This window comes from Chaetura pelagica, unplaced genomic scaffold (genome assembly GCF_000747805.2).
Source record: "Chaetura pelagica isolate M959 unplaced genomic scaffold, ChaPel_1.0 scaffold3, whole genome shotgun sequence".
In the NCBI taxonomy this organism is placed as follows: domain Eukaryota; kingdom Metazoa; phylum Chordata; class Aves; order Apodiformes; family Apodidae; genus Chaetura; species Chaetura pelagica.
The window spans coordinates 12,263,242-12,284,824 of record NW_009952974.1 but is presented as its reverse complement, the minus strand read 5'-3'; the positions used below and the strand labels follow the sequence as shown (position 1 = coordinate 12,284,824).

Sequence of the window (21,583 nt, the reverse complement as noted above, 5' to 3'; positions counted from 1 at the left end):
AAAACAACTTACAAATCTGTAACTGATCACAAAAAGAAAGCTGGCTAGTCCTTCTAGACAGCCTCTCATGGCTCCACACTTCTTGCATCACTTTCAGAAAATACTGAAATTGCTGGAATTTAGCTTCAGTAATGCTCTTCTAATTAAAATCCCAATTTTGATGACAAACCTTTCATTCACCCTGGATCCAATCTAAATTCTGGCATTCCATATTTTAAAAACCCAAGGACAGAATAATAAGAGGTTTTCCCAGTTATTCAGGAAATAAAATGGTACAGTTGTTTTGACCAGCATTAGTCTTTATTTATCATACATGCCCTTTTGCTCTTTTAGAACAATGAGCAATGCCATATTGTGATATATTCTCAGATCAACTCACAAGCTCCAAATACTTTGCGTCATACTTAATACATTTTGGTAAGAAATATGGAAAATCAATGCACTTAAAAGCAGATCAGCAACATACTGATTCACTGTTTAGAAAATGACATACTCAGAGATTTTAAACCAATTTTTATTTGCCTATACTCTGAATAATGCATCAAGCATTTGATTTAAACATTAGACACTAAAACAAATTGATTGTTTCTTAAGCCAACAGTAGATAGATCCTGGCTCCTTGATGTCAGATTCCTATTCTACAAGTGCCATTGTTATCCCACTTCAGCAAGAGAGTGCTGCCACCAGCAGGAAGATAAGAAAGCCTGGCAATACACTGAAAAAAAAATATTTTTAATAGAACAGAAAATCTACAAAGGGGACGTTTCTCACCAGGTGAATTTTCAGAACTCCACACTGAGCAATACCTCTGTAGCAATCAGTACAGTAATGTAATATATTAATGAGCTTTCCTATTAACTCTTACTGATATACAAAAATAACAGAATCTACATTTTAACTTGATACCGCACAGAATATTCCAGCTAACTATGCTATTAACTTCGGAAGAGTTTTTGTATGTGAATGCTCTGTTCGCAATCATGGATTCAATTTCCAGTCAAATTACTTCAGAAAAGATTTACCAGGCCCATTAAAGACTGCATAACATCCAGACTCAAATACCATCACAGAATAATTTCAGACCTTTTGAGACCTGCAAGAATAGTAAGGCATAAATCACATATCAGAGGATGGCAGGCATAAAAATTCAGAGACCTCTATACAATCAGCTCACACACCTGTAAGTCTTCAGATGGTATTTACGATCTCTTATCATGTGAGGGGCTCGGGACAGAATTGTATTCCGCAAAATCTTTCCAGCTCTGAGGATCTTTTCTGAAGGAACCTTGGTGACCATGGAGGAAAAAAAAAAAGGGACCAAGAGACACAGATTTTAAACTTTCCACAATCTCTGTACTGCCTACTGCAAAACAAAACACAAGTTCTCTTTTCCCTCCTTGCACAGATACTTACTTTTGCAGAGCAATATAGTATATATTAGGGATTTTAAATCTCACATACTTATCACATCTAACAGAAAGCATGACTTCAGCTAATACACATCACACTGCTGGAAATAGCAGTTATTTCCATTTGTCTAGCAGCCTGGCTCTACAGCACATCTATGTCCTATTACCTGTGTAATGGTTTTAGTAGGACGATGTGGGTTGTGAGGTTCAATAAGAGGTGTCTGAAAAATAAAATGAAATTAAATACATTTGTAAAGGTTTAACAGTAAATTAAAATAAAGGCTGAAGTAAAAAAAACAACAACAACAACAACAAAAAACTGAACAAAGAAGCTGTAAAAATAAAGGATGACATGTAAGTTCAAGCTCTGCCCAGGGGTCACGAGTAGAAAAAGCTCCCTGAAGACACCCTAAGGACAAGCTTGGCTCAGTGCTCAGCAAATTAAAACAGTGACATGGCATGTGAAGGTGAATAAACAAATCATAGAATCATAGAATCCTAAGGGTTGGAAGGGACCTCGAAAGATCATCTAGTCCAACCCCCCTGCCAGAGCAGGGCCACCTAGAGTACATCACACAGGAACACATCCAGGTGGGTTTTGAATGTCTCCAGTGAAGGAGACTCCACAACCTCCCTGGGCAGCCTGTTCCAGGGCTCTGTCACTCTCACAGTAAAAAAGTTTTTTTGGATATTCACCTTGAACCTCCTATGCTCCAATTTACACCCATTACCCCTTGTCCTATCACTGGTCATCACTGAGAAAAGCCTAACTCCATCTCCCTGACACTCACCCCTTACATATTTGTAAACATTGATGAGGTCACCCCTCAGTCTCCTTTTCTCCAAGCTAAAGAGACCCAGCTCCCTCAGCCTTTCCTCATAAGGGAGATGTTCCACTCCCCTAATCATCTTCGTAGCTCTGCGCTGGACTCTTTCGAGCAGTTCCCTGTCCTTTTTGAACTGAGGGGCCCAGAACTGGACACAATACTCCAGATGTGGCCTCACCAATGCAGAATAGAGGGGGAGGAGAACCTCTCTTGACCGACTAACCACACCCTTTCTAATGCACCCCAGGATGCCATTGGCCTTCTTGGCCACAAGGGCACATTGCTGGCTCATGGTCATCCTCCTGTCTACCAGGACCCCCAGGTCTCTTTCACCTACACTACTCTCCAGCAGGTCAGCCCCCAACCTGTACTGGGACATGGTGTTGTTCTTCACTAAATGCAAAACTCTACACTTCCCCTTGTTGAATTTCATCATGTTTCTCCCCGCCCAGCTCTCCAGCCTATCTAAGTCTCTCTGAATGGCAGCACAGCCTTCTGGTGTGTCAGCCACTCCTCCCAGCTTAGTGTCATCAGCAAACTTGCTGAGGGCACATTCTGTACCCTCATCCAAGTCGTTGATGAAGATGTTGAACAACACCGGTCCCAGTACATGTTAAATGCATGTTAAATTTTCCAAAGTCCTAATGTAGTATGGAACACCCAAACATCACACCAGATCTGAGGCTACATGGGCCTAGCTAGCTCTTCTGCCTGCTGCTCTGGGCCCACAGTAGACTCAACAGCAAACCCTCCACTTGCAGCAGCCTCTGCCATTCAGTTCCCCCTTCACAGAAACTCCTTCTTCGCCTCCTTTTTCTGTTCAGCTCTCTTTTCCCTTGCAGCATGGCACAAGATATGGGAATGAAGAAAAAGCTCTGTGCCCACTATCTGTCTTTTCTAACTTATCATCAGGCCTTGCTGGCAACCCTTTTCCAGCAACTCTCTGTGCAGATCACTTGCAGGGTCCTGGGTAAGGACTTTAACAAAGGGGTTGGGGAAGGAAGAAGAATAGAGTAAAGCAGGTGACTTGGTTCTAACAGGGAAGAGTGAAAGGGAAGGCCATGAGGGTCCTACAAGAGAGAATCACAGAATCACAGACTGGTTCGGGTTGTAAGGGACTTTATAGATCATCTAGATCCAACCCCCCTGCAAGGGCAGGGCCACCTCCCACCAGACCAGGTTGCTCCAAGCCCCGGCTAACCTGGCCTTTAACACTTCCAGGGGTGGGGCAGCCCACATTTGCTGCACGACATAAGCAAATAACCCAGGCTGCCACCAAGGGCTCATGGCAGATGCCACATGCTGCATTCTGCAGGGCTCTGGCAGGAGGGGCTGCCCCTGAGCCCTTCAACCATCCTACCTTGTGCCACCTCTGGAAGGTTTTACACCAGCTCATCCTCTCCCAGAGCCACCTGGGTCTTGGCATAGCTGCTCCCCCAAAGAAGCAGAGAAGGGGATGAGAGATACGGAAAAACAGGTGAGGGGAGAGGGGAGACAGGAAGCATATGGCACAACACAGAGGAAGGAGAAAAGCAGATGGTTAAAGGAAAGCAGAAATGGAGACAAAGGAAAACAAAATAAAATTTCAGCAGCCACCTCAGAAAGATGGGAAGACTTTTTGCTTTGTTGAGACTGGTAGTTAACAGCATGGACCAAATTTATTTCCAGTGTGAAATGTCAGAAGACACGACATGAGGGCTGACTTTGGCTGGTGTTCTGGGCTTGTGAACAGGACAGATCATACCAAACACAGAGGCCTCCCACAAGCACAAGACCTTGCACCTCTGTCCATGGCAGCCACGGCTCCCTTACACTAGTACAGTCAAGTGGGAGGTACAGTGAAACACATGCCATGTACTGCATGGCTGCTGGGCATCAGTCTTACGCTGGGTATCTGTTCATTAACTGCCAAAGGATTTTAATGATGTGACAAAGTCCTGGTAGTAAGCAAATAGTGCTAGGAGCTATGAATGCACCAGGAGATGGTAGGTCAGCCAGGAAGGGGAAAATGAGGGAAGCACATGACAGAAATAAAAAAGATTAAAAGATCTTAATGGAGAGGCCTGTATATGGAAAACAATGCAAATGTTTTTTCATTTCTAACCATACCTTACAAGAAGTTTCTGAAAAGGCAAATCAATACAATCAAATTGGAATTCCTGATTTTTCTCATGAATAAGTCAACAACTTCTCAAAGACCCATTTAAGTTACAAATATATCTGTCCCATCAGAAGACCTATAGAACATCTGTCAGTATTTCTTGGTTTCCAGAACAGTATGAAGCATGCTTCAGACAATCTACATTTGCAGTTCAAGGGTTCTAAGAATAGCAATAATCTTTTGAAAGATGCCTCCAACGCAAACAAAACCACGGAATAACAAACAGGTGTATAAATAAACAATGAAGTCAGAGATATCACTCTGAGTATTAATAAATTTTGCTTTCATTTTCTTTTAAAAGAACTCCAAGTCCTCATCAAGTTTAATGAGATTGAAAGTAAATGTACACTTAAACAGTTGGCTAAATTGGCATTGAAGTCATTATGACAATTATTTTTAAATTCTACATTCTTAAAAGAACCTAACTTCCACATTTTAATTCTAGTTAGAAATATACTTCTAGAAGAGATAAAATGCACAAGACAAAAAATGTTAGAGACTTTTACAGCAATAGAATAGTGAAAATGAATGTACATTTTTCTTCTTTTGTTTCCATTAGGCTAAACAAAAATGTATTAAACTATTAGGTGAAAAAATTGAATATGGATGAAGATTTCTCAATAAATCTCCCATCCTAATAAAAGCAGAACAGAAGAGCAGTTAGAAGATTTCGACCCAAAAGCACAGAAAAAAACGAAGATGAAAGCTAAGGCACAGCCCAAGAATCTGCAAAAAGCAGCAGGAAGGCCTGTTCAGCTACATTTGATTCTGACCAATGCAGAAGGATCAGTTGCAAAGAGAGACTTCAACTTGGGTGAAGGTGATAATGAAATGATCCAGTGTCAGAACTTTACAGAAGGAAGTAAGAGGAACATCAGCGTAGAAACAATGGATTAGGAAGAAAATTTCCAGAAAAAGAGAATACTGACAGCTGAATTTCTGGAGCAGGCCATAGGGCAAGTATAAGGTAAAATGAGCTAAAGAGAGCCGACAGTTACTTAAAGAAGCAATACTAACATGTACAATATATCCTAGCACAGAGTTAAGCATGTAGTAAAGACTCAGCTAAAGGAAGAACTTCTCAATGAAATACAAAAAGGTAATGCACAGAAAGGAGAAAGCAGGGCATTTACAAAAGGCAAGTATAAAAAATAAATAGAATAACAAAGGACAGAATTAAAAAAACAAAGGTATAAAATGAGACAGATCTACCAAGAAATGTCAAGACCTATGAAAAATATTCCACAAGTACATGAGTAATAAAACAAAGAAAATACATTTTTTTATCTACTGTTCAACAGAGAAAAATCTATTGACAGATAATTCAAGGACAGAAGCAGATGATTTTTTTTTTTTTTGTATCAGAGAGATACAAAGAGAGATGGCTAATATCTTAAGTAGCAGTGAAAACTAAAATCTCCTACTGAAAAAAACTCCCACAAAAGAATGGTCAAGAAAATATTTTGTAAGTGAGCTATTTTCAGATTGGCTGGGTTTGTAGAATTTCATGCAGGAAACTTGAAGAGCTTGATGAAACTCTGAGAGGGCAGCAGCCACTGCTGGGGATTAGTGAAGGCAGCAGAAGACAAAAAACGGGGAAAGTGCTGAAAAATTATAGACATGCCAGCTCAACTTGTTTTCCTAGACAAAGTCCATTTGTAAGTACCTGGAAAAGAACAGGGAGATGAGTCACATGTGACATATATTAAACAAGAACAAATCATGCCACACTGATGTAATTTATTTCCATGACTGTGCAGCAACACTAATAGATTAGGGAAGAAACAGTAGATTTTCTACCCCTTCCTTTAGTAAGACTTTGGCTTTCTCTCATAAGATGTTCTCTTCTGCAAAGGGCAGATTACATTCTAACAAAATAGGTGCAAACCAGTTGGAAAAGTATCTTTTGAAAGCAATCACAACTGAAGCAAAGTCAAACTGGCAGTCATACCAGAGGTCTGTTCTGAGCAGCATTCCTAAGAATATTATCACATGTGAAAATACTAAATATTACCACCGGATGAAGTAGAATGTACACTGATTCTGCAGGAGATTTCAGGATGGGAAGGACTGCACACACATAGGAGAATAAGTCTACAATTTGATACAGTTTTGACACTGGTCAAAAAAATATGATGCTGTTACACAACACTTAGTGCTGACTGCTTTTCTGAAGCAGAAAGAATCAGCTATAGAAAGACATGGCAAGGAAAAATTGTCCTAAATTCCACAGAAAAAGAAATAAGGTTTATAACAGATTTTAAACAGAACTGAGTAAGCAATGCCATACTTGTGTGAAAGCAACAAATACTGGGATTAGATACATAACAACAGATTAGATACATAACACATTTCTGCTTTAGTAAGCCCTAGGTAAGACCTAAGCTAAAGCACTGTGTCTCATTTGTCCAATGTATTTCAAAAGCATCTGTGCCAGCTGAACAGAATTTAGAGGAGAGCAACAAGAATAATCAGAAAGCACAATATAAATAATAGAAGTTGCTCAGCAAAGGAAAGGACATGTCTTAGCAGAAGTGTAATAAAAAAGCCATCAGATTAAAAAAGCCTTTGAAAGCAAGAAAGCTACCTAGTCCATAATGCAGAGATCAGGAAATAAAGAGTTTAAATTGCTGTAAGAAAGATTCAGCTTAGACATCCATGAAGCTTTTCTAAAAGTGTGGGTGGTGAATATCGGCACAGATTGGCAGGGAGGTGTGGAAGGCTTGGGAGGATACATAAGGTACATCAGGAGTGACACTTAGCTTTCTTTCAGCATGAGATAAAGCATCACAGCAGCAGCATCCTGCTTGCCAGCTGGTCCTGCCCTGTCACACACAGTTTAATACGATCTGCCAATCCCCCTGTGGGGGGAGAAAGTGCATATGGGTCTGGAGGGCAGAGAAGGAAAAGCTGCAGGTGGTGGCAAAGGGAAGCAGAGAATGTTCATGAGAAACCGTGACAAAATGGGACACTGAAAAATTCTGTATCTGTACATTTATGGATTCACATTAGGGCCAGTCAAACAAACCCTTCATGAAGCCTATCACAGAACTCCCTATTTAAATTTGCCCAGAAAGTAACAATTTCAGCCTCCATTCCTTTGATGATGCCAATATTTATGCATAAAAACAATACCATAAATTTAAATACGGCTATTCATGTGTATAACTTCATGCACACATTTAATCTCTGGAGAAATAGGCCTTAGATGAGAAAGTATAGGGCAAGAGCTGCCTTTATTTCTGTGCTTCTTACATCACTGAGCAAGCCATATGCAAACAAATAAAGACTATAATGAACAACAATAGAGACCTAACACAAGGTCTGTATTTGTCAAGTTACTTGAATCTGCTAAATAAAACCTAAGAACATCCCTTTTAAAAATACATTTTTCTATTTCCCTTGTTAAGCAGCTGTAATGGGATGTGCCTTTACACATAAATGAATACTTTAGATGCACAGCAGATTGGATCTACAGAATCAAATCTACAGACCTAAATTACTACTCTCAAATGTTAATGTAGGAGATGTATATTGAAAAGAACTAAGATGAAATAACATAAAAGCCAATGAATCATGTTTTTCCCATGACCTCAGTGTAGCTTGTTTCTGAACAGAGAACAAATTTCTGTATTTACTGGAGTTAAGCATGGTATGTGAGGTTACCACGGCGATCAGATAAACTACCGTTTATCCCTTTATTTCTAACTGAGGCACTGAAAAGAACTGCAAGTGACATCTGTTTTCCTGCTGGCTGGCAAGGGATCCAGAAGAAACAAAGGACAAAAGCCACACAAGTCAAAAGGTGGCAGCAGCAACAGCCATATCACTAAGAGGTCTGTTTGTTTTACACTCTCAGTATTTACTGCTATTGGTGATTTAGGGCCCAATCCAAATCCCACCGAAGTCAATGGGTTTTGAGTCAGGCCCATAGCATTTATTCTCCTAAATGTATTTCAGGAATCACAGCATCTTTAGCTCTTACTCTTACTGGTTCCAAATTACTCCTGATGACTGCCATTTATTACTGACATGTTTCAATAACCTTGCAGACGTCTTCTGAAAGGCTGTAACTGTCTTACTTGGTTCACATGGGAGGAAATATAACATACAAAAAACCCCACAATACTGGTGAAAGTATAGCCAGTATCCTAAAGTTAACTCCATTGGTCCTATTTCCATCTGCAGAGAAAAGAGTGTGTCTATGCAGACTGCACCGACCTGTGCTAGGATGCTGCAGGTAAAACAATGCGCTTAGTGAAAGCAGCTTGCTGAAAAACATCAGAGAGGCAGGTAACCAATGATCCTCTCATAAAATGGCCCTTTGAAAAGTTTTTTTTCAAAATTTTAAGGAAAACAAACAAGTATTGGAAGAATTTCTGTGCTCTGTTAGCCTATGCTGGATCTCTGGAGAAGCCCTATGTAGAACATACTGATACACTGACCAACACTTGTTATCAGCAAACAATGTATGTCATGACCTCTAAGCAACCCCCCAGGATGCACAGTCCATAAGAAACCATGGCACACACTTCCTGCCACATGGACTTCTCATGGTCAGGACACATTACCAGGACTGAGCTTCATCCAACACAGACCACAGTCACATCTACAGAGAAACCTCACCACACTCCTCCAGAAGACAAGAGAAGCAGGAATAGAAACACAATCACTACCATGCTGGAAGCATGTCAGGCACTTCTTCACAATCTCTTCACAAGTGTATGTAGCAGCTGAGAGAACCAGCCCATGCTGCCTAGCACTTGCCACAAGGCAGTACTGACAGCCAAAGAATAAAGTGCCTGCTCATGTCTCCTCATTGGAAAAGTCCAAAATTGATAATGACTGACCTAATGCCAGGTCTGTAGGTGACTTAGCAGCACTTTGCAATTAACAAAGGACAAATTACCAAGAAAGAGCACTTCATCTAAGTTTACCAAACAATGCAAGTATTAAAAGGACATGTAGCTCACCTAGGTAGTCTAAAATTGTATTACTAAAGCAACTTCAAACCACCCATGATCTCAAAAGGCAACCATGCAGTTTCTTAAGAAACACCCACAAACAGCAGAAGTAGGAAACAGGGCAAGGTATGGACAGAGGAACACAGAGTCACAAGGATGTCTGCAAAATTAAGGAACTGTCACAGTTAAAGGAATTAATCACATCTTTAAAATCTTCCGAGTTTCATAAAACTAGAGCACCTCTAATCTAAATACTCCTATATTTAACATACTACAAACAACCTAACCAAGCAAAATAGACTAGTAGAAATTGTCAGGACCAGTACTTAAGACAGCTCAGTTTTCTTCCTTCTTTCTGCCTGCATGACCTTGCACAAATCACGTAATCACACCCAGATGCCAGGACTGCCCTTGAAGAACTAGGTGGTGAAATTTTAGATGAAGTGGCTTAATGACAAACATAAGGGTGCCAAAAATTGGCTGAAGTGTGAATTAGGGGGTGAAATTGTGAACCTATTAAAATAAATGGTAAAACTCTTGACTTCAGTGCAGTCAAAATGCCACCCAACTGAGGCAAGAGCAGCACTGCTGGGTGATAGTCGTTTAGATACTGTGTGCCCCCAGCTAGTCACTCCACCTCTGAGTGTTTCAACTTCTTTATCTGTAAAATGGGGGTGACAGTATCTACTCACATCTCTGACAAGTGAAAATAATGAGCAAATTAAAACATTGCTGTACACTGCAATTGACATTCCGGAAGTCCAGCACCTAAACATTTATATTCAGCATTTTGTAATTGTTTTAAACACAGCAAGAAAAAGTAATCAAAGTGAGACAAGGCATTGAAGGTTATTTCTTGAATTCCCTGGGCAGGTCAGCAACAAGATAAAGTCTCTGGCAAGTGAGGAAGAGAAGTCAATTTAAACCAGTTTTGTGTCTCTTCTGCTAATTACAGGTTCCTTCTCCATGGTCAGGACAGTGCATTGTGTGAATGTATATGAAATAAAGAAACACTGAAGGACTGCAGCACATCTACCAGCTGTCCTATCTACCCCTCATTCTACCTTTTTTGAAACAAGATTTTTGCTAAAAATGAAACAGAAAAGAAATAATGTAACAATATTCAGTGTGACACCTTCTGTTATCCTACTTCACAGAGGATTTTTAATGATCTATATACATGTTTTCCATCTACACAGAATATATTTCCTAGAAGTCTTTTCTTCTCTAGTACATGAAAGTAAACAAAGAAAAGAAATCCCACACTGATGGCTAGACCAGAACACATTTTTTAAAAAGCACAAGCATTCTTCTTTCAGCCAAGCATTCTGTCATAAACATAAAAACCATACAAGCACTTCTGTTTAATTTACATATTTGTGTGTCAGTGGAAAAGAGAAGCATTCTCTCTTGGCAAATATTCACAAAACAAGCTTCTTATCTTCCTTAAAAGTCCTATTTCCCATGATGTCTACAAAAAGCTTGTCTAAATGGAGGGTACTGATGGACTGAACCTGCTACCCATCCTGCTTCACCCAAGTCTTTCAGACTGTGCAGTTGATCTGTTGGGTGGTTTTGTTTCTAAACTGGATTGTAGTATTGTTAGGGTAGCACCCTTCTTCCTAGTGGTTCTGATTCAAAACACAGCTCCTGTCCCTCACTGGGATGTGTTAGCACCCCCACAGCTCTGCTAACCTCAGTGGACTGTTTTTCACATTCACTCCATAATGTAATGGGAATAATCAGTAAATAAAACACAAACACTGAGTTAATGTGCATCTGTGTGAAGAGTTCTTTCTCAAGAAAACAGTAAAAGAATGCTACCATCAATTCCTGACAATCTGAATAAAATACAGTTAGCATTGGAAAATAGTAAATATTTAATCTTTGCAAATTTGCTCCTTAAGTTGATACCATTTAAGCTGCTTAAGTTGATACCATTTAAATCAGGCCTGTTCACGTGTTCTTATTGTTTTGAATTTCAGCTCATCTTCCCTGATAACTAGTGAGGGACAGACATTTCTAAACATACTCTGAGCTGTTTCTGTTGCTAAATGAATCTTTACAGCAACTTGAGAAAAAAAAAACTGGTTCCACAAATGTATACAGAACACTGCAACAATTAACCCAAGACTGATACAGAGAGGTGAAATTACTCCAGCTGACATTTTCCCCTAAAAAACCACATCTCTTTACATCCCCATTTACCCCAGTACATCTCTGAGAGAGAAGACCTGATTTTACCTCTCTAAGTATGTAGCCCAAGCTGTGTAAGTTCTGTGATGTCTGGCTTTTAGGGATATGATGGAACCATTTCCTTCTGAAGTGGAAAGGGACTTATTGCATGTATTTTGTAATTTATTCCTTTTTTTTGTAACCCCCAAGCACAGCCAGGGGTCATCCCCTCCTTGAACCCCACATCCAGGCTCTGCCTTGTTACTCACGCAGATGCTTCCATCACCTTCCTATTGCACACCCACCCTCTCCTACCTCTGCTCCTGCTGTCACTGCTGGCTCTCAAGTGTCTCTAAGGGTGGCTGGGTCAGAAAACAGGCTCAGGTGAAAAGTAAACACCTGAGCCATTGTGTGAAAGGCTGCGAGGGAAGAGTGGCATGAGAGAAAGTTATTTCTTTAGCCCCCTCATATTGAGGCATTTGAAGTCAGCTGCTTTAATGAGTGAGGATGGACAAAGAAGTACTGGAAAGTTTATAAAGACTTAATCATAATTCTCCCCTGTTAAGCTACTGGCTCTTTCTCCATCCAGTTTGTATTTAATTTATTATTAAATTATATATATGTCATCATACAAATGCTAAGGTTATTACACAAATTGTTTATATAATTTAATTTCCTAAGATGAAAATGTGGCTGAGTATTCCTAATTAGAAGCACTGTAATTAGTGATATTGGAAGAAAATGGGTTTTTTTCATTTTTTACTTTGGAATCTAAATTATGTATTAATTTCTCTACTAGTCAACTCGGCTACATATATTTGTATTTCCTCACTAACTGCTATTTTTAATTTTAAAAGAGCTGCATCACTGATGATAAAGCACAAAAAGATCAAGCATGATCACAATCTTGTGTCAAGCTCTCTTCCAGAAGGAAATTTACAAAAAGAATAAACAATGGAAAATCATAAATCTTTAAATACCTGAAAAGCATTTTCTCCTTATCTCCAGTGATGGAGATAATAGTCCAGCTGCATCTTTTGCTCTGTCATAAATATCTGACATTATTTCACCAGGAATTCTAACTTGGAATGGCTCTAAATGAACACCACTTCTTTTGGTGATGGTAGTGCTTTTTGTGTGAAAACAGTACAACAGGCTCCTAGCTCTTGACCAGCTAACACAACAACAAGAAAAAAATCACTGAACAGCTTTTCCCCACTATTTATTAACCTCTCAAATTTTTGTCATCTGTATACAGACAGAAAAAATGCTTCAAAATGATCAGATCAGACACATCGATTACTTCTCACTGACCCAGAACTACAATTGACTTTGTGGGACACCAATTTCCAGCATGCATTGTAGGACAGGAAGACAAAATTGTCTGTGAGAGATTATATGAGTGACTAGAAGAAATCTGATTTTAAGATTCCTGATCCAATTTTTCTGCCAAACTTGAGAAAATAATTACAAGATTCAAAAAAATTCATTTTCCTGCTTCAAATATAAGTGTTACTTGTATATGCTTGACTTGTCTGAAGACATGAACCTTGAAAAGGACTATCTTTTTTTTCTCAGAATAATTACCCACTCTTTCTGCCTTTCAACTGTAAGAGATAAATGGAGCATACATGCATGGTTTTATATGGGTTGGGACAGAATCAGACAGAAGACACAAGTAAGGAGCAAGAGTCAGCAAATGTGACTCCACACTATGTATTATCAGACTGTCCTTGCCAGCACTGTCCATGAAGCAGAGGCCTCCATCCCTCCTTTACACCATGGCATCCAGCACAAAAAAAACCTGCAAGGCTTTAGGATACACATAAATTGCAATAAAGACTGACATAAAAAATTTTATAAGGCAAGAGAAGTGGAAAGCAACAAAATAACAATGATAATTGCTTTAGGGGACTCTCCACTAAAATACTGTGGAGATAATACAAATTAATAATTGGATGCAAAAGTTATGGAGCTAAAAGTTCATATAGTTTAGCTCTAACTTGGACTTGAGTGTACAGATTATGCTGCTGGTAACAGAGGAGGTCTGCCTCTCTCTCTCTCCTGTAACTCTCATTCTTCATCTTTTCACTCCTCCTTCATGATAAAAGTCACACTACCCTGATTTGGATTTTGCAGGTAGTTTCACAATGACGCAGAATCACTGCAGCACTTAACGAATTATATAGACACAGACACTTTTCCAAGCTTGGTTTTCCTCACCTGAGCAAAGGGCAGTGGTTGCTTCTGGAATATTCTGCAGCTGTGACAGAAGGGGAGGCTCTGTCTTCAGGTGCTGACAATTCAACTGCACTGTGCTATTGGACACTATTCACTATTTCCCATTATTAATCTTCTCCCAAAATATGTGGCAATTTGCTTGTATATGAAAACTGAAACATACCAACATATATTTAGTTCTCCCTTGTTACTGCTCTTAGAAAATCAGGGTAAAATTTAAAATAAGAATACTCCTCTAGCATCTTTAGGATGCAAAATTCTGCCATTTTCTGCAAAAAAAATGTAATTCATCTACCAAGAGAAGTCTTGCCTGTATCTCTTCCCGATCTCACTATTCTTGTAGACAGCTATTTATCCTTAGAATTGTCCTTAGAAACACTACAATGAAAAATCCTTGTTGAGGAAAGAAGGGACCATATTTTTTTTATTTCAAATTCACAGAAGGGCTTCAAGAACCAGGAATCCTTGAACTAGATCAAGTACACACTGAAGGGAAATTAAGCTAATTTGACACGTACACTGGTAAATACACAGCAACCTGGTACAAGGATCTGTTCTTTTTCTTCACAGAGCTACTCATTCCTGTATAGTAAATGATCAAATGAGAATCACTATGGCTGGAGCTGGATGTACCAAAACCTTCCCTCACGGTTCTGCAATATTTCACTTATGGAAAGCCCACTTATGTAAGCCAACAGACCTACTAACAATTTTGTTTACATTAAAAAGCTTTGATGACATATAAAGATCTTCACATTTTTCATGATCAAGTTCATTGCTAACATATGAAAAAAATATTTTTCACAGAATGCTACTCATTTCATGCTCCTGTCTCTTTAATCTCTCCTGCCATACGCTGTGAACACGTAACTCACTGCCAGGAACTATATGAACAGCCTCTGCACTAGCCAAATTCATAAAGGCTATGATAATGATTGAACCCTGAGCATTTCCACTTTGAGCAAAATGGAGAACTTGTTCAAGTCTCTAAGCAAATTACTTTCATATATGTGTAACTGGTCCCAGTAATGGTCAGAGAATAGCCTCTAAAAGTATTTGGTACAGTTAGGACTGCATGAAGACATTATTTAGAAATATTTGTACATTGTGCTTTTACGTGACCACTTTAAAAACAGAAAACAAAAGGGATTATTTTTTTTTTAACCCTGTGCTAACATGATGGATGAAAAGGTGCCTTTCAGAGGAGTATTTTGACACATCCTATAGGAGCTTCTCTACACAAAGAGCCTTCACATAAATAACGTCCAGTAAGCTTCCAGTCTAGAGGATTTGGAGTCTTTACAAGGAAAACATAAAGGGGACATTTCAGCCTGTGAGGGTCACAGTCGATCCATGTGTTTTTCGAATATTCGTGCACTAGGGGGAGCTCCTGCAACTCTTTATCACAATAGAAACCTAAGGACAATATAGGGAACGTAAAGGCAACTGCAAGACAGATTTCGGGAAAAAAAAATTATACATACTCTTCACCCAATAGCAAGAAGTACTCTATGAATTTGTACAACTTAACCTTTTTACATCTTGTTTCAGTATGGACTTCTCAGTACACAGGAGATGAAGATGCACTTTCCCCCTTTCAAGATGTACATTTCCAATGAAAACACAAATTGATGTATGTAGCTTGCAAACAGTTGTAGGAATTAAGTTGCACAAAAAGAAAGTTAGCATGGTTTTAGAGGTGAGATGTTGTTTTAATTGAGTGTGTCACAGGAAAAACGTATATGAGCAGGTAATCAAAGTCTGTATCATAATAAACATGAAGAATTGAAGTCAGTACCGTAAAAAACAAAGATAAGAGGACTTAATTAACACTGCTCAGTCAGCCTCCATTCTTGAAATTCTCTCCTTTCAACACTTAATTTTTCAGCCTTCCTGTTGAGCAGAATTTTTTTGTGGGGGTTCTTTTAGCAAACTGAAATACGGAGATTCCACTATGGAAACCAAAATAAAACTTCCCCTTGGATCATCAGCAGAGTTAGGACTTTTTAACTATCAAATAAGTGTTATTAATGACAGATAGGAATGCTTTCTGTGGATCATTCCTGCGCTCTCTTAGGCACAGTACACACAATTTGCAAAGGAGTTTAAAACATCTGCTTATAGCAGAAAAAGCCATTCAGCACTACAGTCCATAGGAGAGTGGAGATTAATGCTCAGTGGGTCTGTCCTCTGTTCATACCCACATTCATCCCTGTATCTCTACAAGTAATTTCTGCAGTGCCCTCTTCTTTAAATATATCACAGAATCATCAAGGTTGGAAAAGACCTTCAAGATCATCAAGTCCAACTGTCCACCCTACATCCCCTAACCACTAAACCATCTCTCAAAACACCACATCTGCCTGTTTTTTGAACACCTCTGGGGATGGTGTCTGTACCACCTCCCTAGACAGCCTGTTCCAATGCCTCACCACTCTTTCAGTGAAGCAATTTTTCCTAATATCCAACCTGAACCTCTCCTGTCGCAACGTGACCCCATTTCCTCTTGTCCTATTGTGAGTCACTAGGGAGGAGAGGCCAACACCCGCCTCACTACAGCACCTTCTCAGGTAGTTGTAGAAACCAATGAAGTCCCCCCTCAGCCTCCTCTTCTAGAGGCTAAACAGTCCCAGCTCCCTCTGCCTCTCCTCATAAAGTCATTTCTCAAGATCCCTGATCAACCTAGTTGCCCTTCTCTGCACCCTCTCCAGCACATCAGTGTCCTTCTTATACTGCAGTGCCCAAAACAGCACACAGGACTCAAAGTGTGGCCTCACCAAGACCAAGTACAGGGGCAGGATCACCTCCTTGGTGACTGTGGGAGTGAGCCAGTTTCAACTGAGGTTTTTCAGGGCTTAACACCAGAGTTTATTTTGCAAAGGGTCACAAATGGCACTCCTTACTGCCAGAACATACCCCAGATGTCACGCTCCTAGTCCAAAGGGCAGGATTGCTTGGGTATCCCTGGGCAAAGCCATTTAACATGGGCTATGTATTTTCCCCCAACCTCAATGTCAGAGAGGTTTGATCCATTTCAATTTAAAACCCAGCCAGCAGCATACTCTCAGCATGGCCAATTCAGCATAAACGGTGAAAAAGTGGTCAAATTGTAAGAACAGGATCCCATAGTGGGAAGCACCATGCAACCCTGCTGCCTGCTCTGCTGGTAATAGATGGAAACAGAAGCACTGCCTATTTTGTCTGCAGGCTGGAACCCGACCTCCCCTGCGTTCTAAGTACCCTTCTGTATCTTTAAAAAAAATGTATTTGAAATTATTATTGATTTTGTCAATTTGACTTTAGGGTTGCATTCATCTCACAGATGCAGCTATATGCAACTCTACCCCACGAGTATTTTCAGTAACTAGAGCTAGAGAGACCAGTGTACAGATATAAGACCGACTAATTAAAAAGACAGAAGCTGTGTTACTTTCCCTTATGTAAGACAGCTTTACATTGACTTTGTTTCCATTCCCCAAAATATAACAGAGGTCAGTAGCATACTCTGGCTCAGAATTTTATGCTTAATTTAACTGCTATATTACATTAAATGGCACGCAATAATGTAACCCTAAATGAAAATTAATTCCTGTTGGGTAAAACAAAATCTCTTTGCTGCCTTCTCTAAATAGAATTTTTTAAATAGATTTTAATGAACTAGGAAAACCAAACAAGCCCATATGGTGAGAAAATACCAAGGCATGTACTAAAAGAAAAACCTTGTATTACTCATCAAAATCTAATAGATGTGCCAGGAGAAAAATATTAAGCTATGAAGATGAAACTCAAATAATTAGCAAATACGGAAAATCATCTGTTACAGTACTTGCAAAAGGCTAAGCACCAGCTAAAAGAGAAGAACATGCATTTCATAATTCAAGAGTGGAATATATTACATTTAATTTGAAGCAAATTATTTATAGTTATAAACTTCCCTGGAAGATTGACACAGGCTCCTCTCCCCTGAAACAAATGCCACATTATGATCAGAACTACTGAAGATGTAATCTCCCTCTGTCTGAGAGTGTAATGTTGTCCTGGTTTGAGCCAGGATGAAGCCAATTTTTCTTTTTACTGATTTTTTTTTCCATCAGTAAGCTTTCTTTTAACTAGCAACAGTGTGTTCTGCTAGGCTGATAAGACAGTGGAATGTTTTTCTAACTACTGAGGCTTCAAGGTTGCACCTGCACTCTGCCGGCTCAGACACTGTGGGGAGATCTGTGACCCCCCCGTAGGAGGCTGAGTTAGACAGACAGCAAAATTGGCCAAAGATATTCCATTTCATATATCTACGTAAGCTCAGAGGAAGGTCAGAGATCACAGAAGACAACTTCCTTCCTTCTTCTTCTCCCCTTCTCTTCCGTCCATGGCTGGTGTCCGGGAAGGACTCTGCTCATCCATCACCGTCGATCCTCAGGCTTGATCTCTCCTGACCCCCATAACTCTCTGCTCTTCTCCAGCAGCAGCTCCGGGATTCCTCGGGACTCTTCCCAGTTCAGGGAAGTGCTGTGGGAGTTGCTGGGGTGGGGGGAGGTGAGAGGCTTTTGCCCATACCTGAGTATATCTGTATATAATTGTATATATTTTCTTGTATCATTCATTAGTGTTTTAATTAAAGCTGTGTAGTTTAGTTTTCAATCCAGCCAAGTCTCTCTCTTTTTCTCTCTCTCCTTCCTTACCTGGGTGGGAGGGGGAGGGGATCGAGAGCGTTGTTGTTGGACCTGAGTCAAACGGTGACAAATGTTTTCTTACCATATGAAAGATTTAGAGGAACCTTCTCTGAATCTCAAAGTTCCTCACTCAGCCTTTTTCTGGACATTACAGAGAAGCCTGCAGGCCTCCCCAAGTTGTATTTGCTGCCAGTCCCACAGGCATCATTCTAGCAAGCTAATGATTTAAAGTCATCAATGATGTCCTGCAAACATTTCCCTTTACCTGGATGAATGTCCTTCCCTGACTTAGTAGCCATTGTGTCAGTTGTTTAGGACCCTAAAATAAGCAATATATATAAAATCTACAAACACAGGGCTCTTTTCTGGTACCCTCTTATTTTGCATTTTGAATAGCTGGCAATAAGTGCAGGAATTTGGCCCTGCGATCCAAGTAGCCCCCTGACAATTCAAAACTGACTGCAGGGAATGAAGACTGACATGCTGCATAAGCACTCTAAGAGCTGCACAGTTCAAAATTGCAGGAATGAAGCTTGCATGCAGTAAACAAAATACTCCAGTATTTATCTCTGCTGCACTTCCCTTTCACTAAAGACAGTTGAAGAGAATTGGAGTCATACAATGAAAACAGAGAACTAGGACCCATGAACCACTTCTATGCTGTGTAGGATTTTCTGCCACATTTGTCATGGGGCTGTCTGAGCTCCTCCATGATGAAACAAGATGACAAGCATTTACTTCCTCAGCATCAAATGTGTACAGTGTGGGAAGGAGAAGGATGGCTGGTTTATTTGTGTTTTGGCAAGGAAGTTTATACACTTTGCAAAGGATCTATTCCTCTAAAACTAACTGAACAGTTTGAGCCTGCACCAGTTGTCTCGAGCCCAGGTGAATATTACTTTGTGCAGGAAGATTGGTGCTGGAAAAGCCCAGCTATTTGCAGCAGTTTTAATCACTAAACATTGCTCAGTTTCTGAAATACTTTGTACCTGAAAATGCATATACCTCCCTTAGCTAAGCATCAGTGTCCCTTACTGGAGGGATACCACCTTCTAGGAAAGATGGATGTTTTCGCCTTGTTAACTCTATCCATCAACTCCAGCTGTTTCAGAAAATACAAAAGCATCTTTTAGTTTGGATTCCAAACCTGGCACCTTCAGTGAGAGGTCAAGGAAGACCCCTGATCTGGCTTTACTCTAAGTGTAGTGTTGAAATGCCAACATATCAGAGAAGCTCTGAGACTTAACTTGTTAACTGTGTAAAATGCCTACAGAATGAAAGGTGCTATCTAAGTATCTAAGAATTATTACTCAGTGCACGGAAATATGTTTATTTTTGTACAGGATAAGACTCTGTCAGGAAGAAGTATAACATTAGTGAGTAAGATTCTAGAAAAAGGAACTGCATGCTGTTACATTTATACACTGAGTAAAGCTGAATGTGACAATTAAGAAAGGTCAGTACCCCTGAGGAAGTAGGGCAGACAGACAGGGAGAGGCAGAAGTAGTTTTCACATTAAGAAAACACACTAAAATATTCATTGTCTTTACCTGCTGTCAAGATGTGTTTTGTGTTACAAAAATACCTTTAACCTTTTAAAGACACCACACAAATGCATCCAGTTAAGCTCCTATGTCCCAAAAGAAGGCATCCATGCATGTTTATTACTGTAACTTTTCTATTCCTACCATAAAAAAAAAATCTTAATCTTTACAGCAATGCCTGATATTATTTCTTCCCACTATCACAACTACTTTAAACCATCATAGAACTATTCATGAGTTCTTTCATGTGGGTCTGATCTGATGAGACTGAAGGCACAGAACTATTTTACAAAGGGGAACTGGAATGTAAAGCTGTGCTCTGAACCAGGAGAAAATGCATGCTGAGCAAAGGGCCAGAACAATGCCAATGCATCAATTAAGACTCACTTAAGTCTTAAAATAGTATTTAATTATTAATTTTATGATCCAATGGCTATGCAGTGGTCTTGTCACAGTGCTGCTTTTCTTCCTTACCCTCAGCACCTCTCTGACAAAGACAGGACAACCAGATGGTAACACAAAATCTGGCAGCAGTACACTTTCTAATAATACTGATCCTAAACCAGTTCCTTTCTCCAGTTCTATGATACAATGTCTAAAGCATCCTTATAAAGTGTATACTCACACACATCAACTACATGCTTTGCATTTGTACCTGATTCTTTCCAATGTAACGCTATGCTTTTGCATTTTTCATTACCATATCCTCGACCCCCATCTAATAACAAAGGCTAAACTAAGTGTGATTTACCTTATTACAATTTTTAGAAACTTGGCAAAGAGCACTGCTTGACATACTGTCCTTATCTGGCATTCCTAAAAAAAGAATACAGAAAATTAATGTATACTGTAAAATCATTAGCAGTGGAGATATTTTTCAATAAAATAAGGAATTGGAGTGTCCAATAGTTTGGTAACATTCACATTAATCTATGATTTTTTAAAGAGCAAAACAGATTTATTGAGACAACACTCCTCTCTTGTTAACACAAAAAAGACAAAAAGCTAATTTGTGTAAAACCCAAAAACAGTTCGCCAAACATAGTACTTTCTCACAGTTTACTATCTGAAATATATATATATCCAGGAATTATTTACATTTTTTTATTTAACACTCACAGTCTGATGGGTTCTTATGTGTCAGAGAAAGACTCAAAGTTATTTAGCCATATAACTACGGTCAGACAGCAGCGTGTTTACTGAAGACTCTCTGCCCAAGCACTAACTTAGGTTCCCAAGCATGCTGTGTAGCCCATTCCAGTTAAAAATATGTCAGGTTGTTATATCTATTTTTTTTTACTAGCAGTACTCCTGGTCATTTCCATGGAATACATGTAACACCTATAACCAGCTACACAGCATCATACAGAATATGTTAGTCAACAGGCCTGGTTCACAGTGCAGATCTGTGTGCAGCTCACTGTACACTTGTATACAGCTGGGAATGCAGTGAGGCAAGTTCTAAAGTCTTTCCTACTACATGCAGTATTAATAGAGCTGTAATAGTGACTTGAACCTAACATTTAAATTCCAACACCCAAAACCAGAGGACGTTCATCTTTCCCATTCCTCTCTATTCCCTTTTTTTTTTT

At 39.5% G+C, this 21,583-nt stretch overlaps 1 protein-coding gene across 4 annotated transcripts in view; it reads right to left on the bottom strand.

Moving 5' to 3' along the window:
• RAPGEF4 (Rap guanine nucleotide exchange factor (GEF) 4) overlaps positions 1 to 21,583 on the bottom strand; it is a 122,938-nt gene that overhangs the window by 47,802 nt on the left and 53,553 nt on the right. Inside the window, exons 5-8 of one of the 4 annotated variants that reach the window (XM_009996154.1) lie at positions 20,790 to 20,807; positions 16,135 to 16,136; positions 1,577 to 1,630; positions 1,179 to 1,285 (exon numbers count right to left, since the gene is read on the bottom strand). In XM_009996154.1, coding sequence (XP_009994456.1) covers positions 1,179 to 1,285; positions 1,577 to 1,630; positions 16,135 to 16,136; positions 20,790 to 20,807 — 181 coding nt within the window. Of the gene's footprint in view, positions 1 to 1,178; positions 1,286 to 1,576; positions 1,631 to 16,134; positions 16,137 to 20,742; positions 20,808 to 21,583 lie in introns of all 4 variants that reach the window. The other 3 variants (XM_009996156.1, XM_009996153.1, XM_009996155.1) reach the window with 3 other exon arrangements.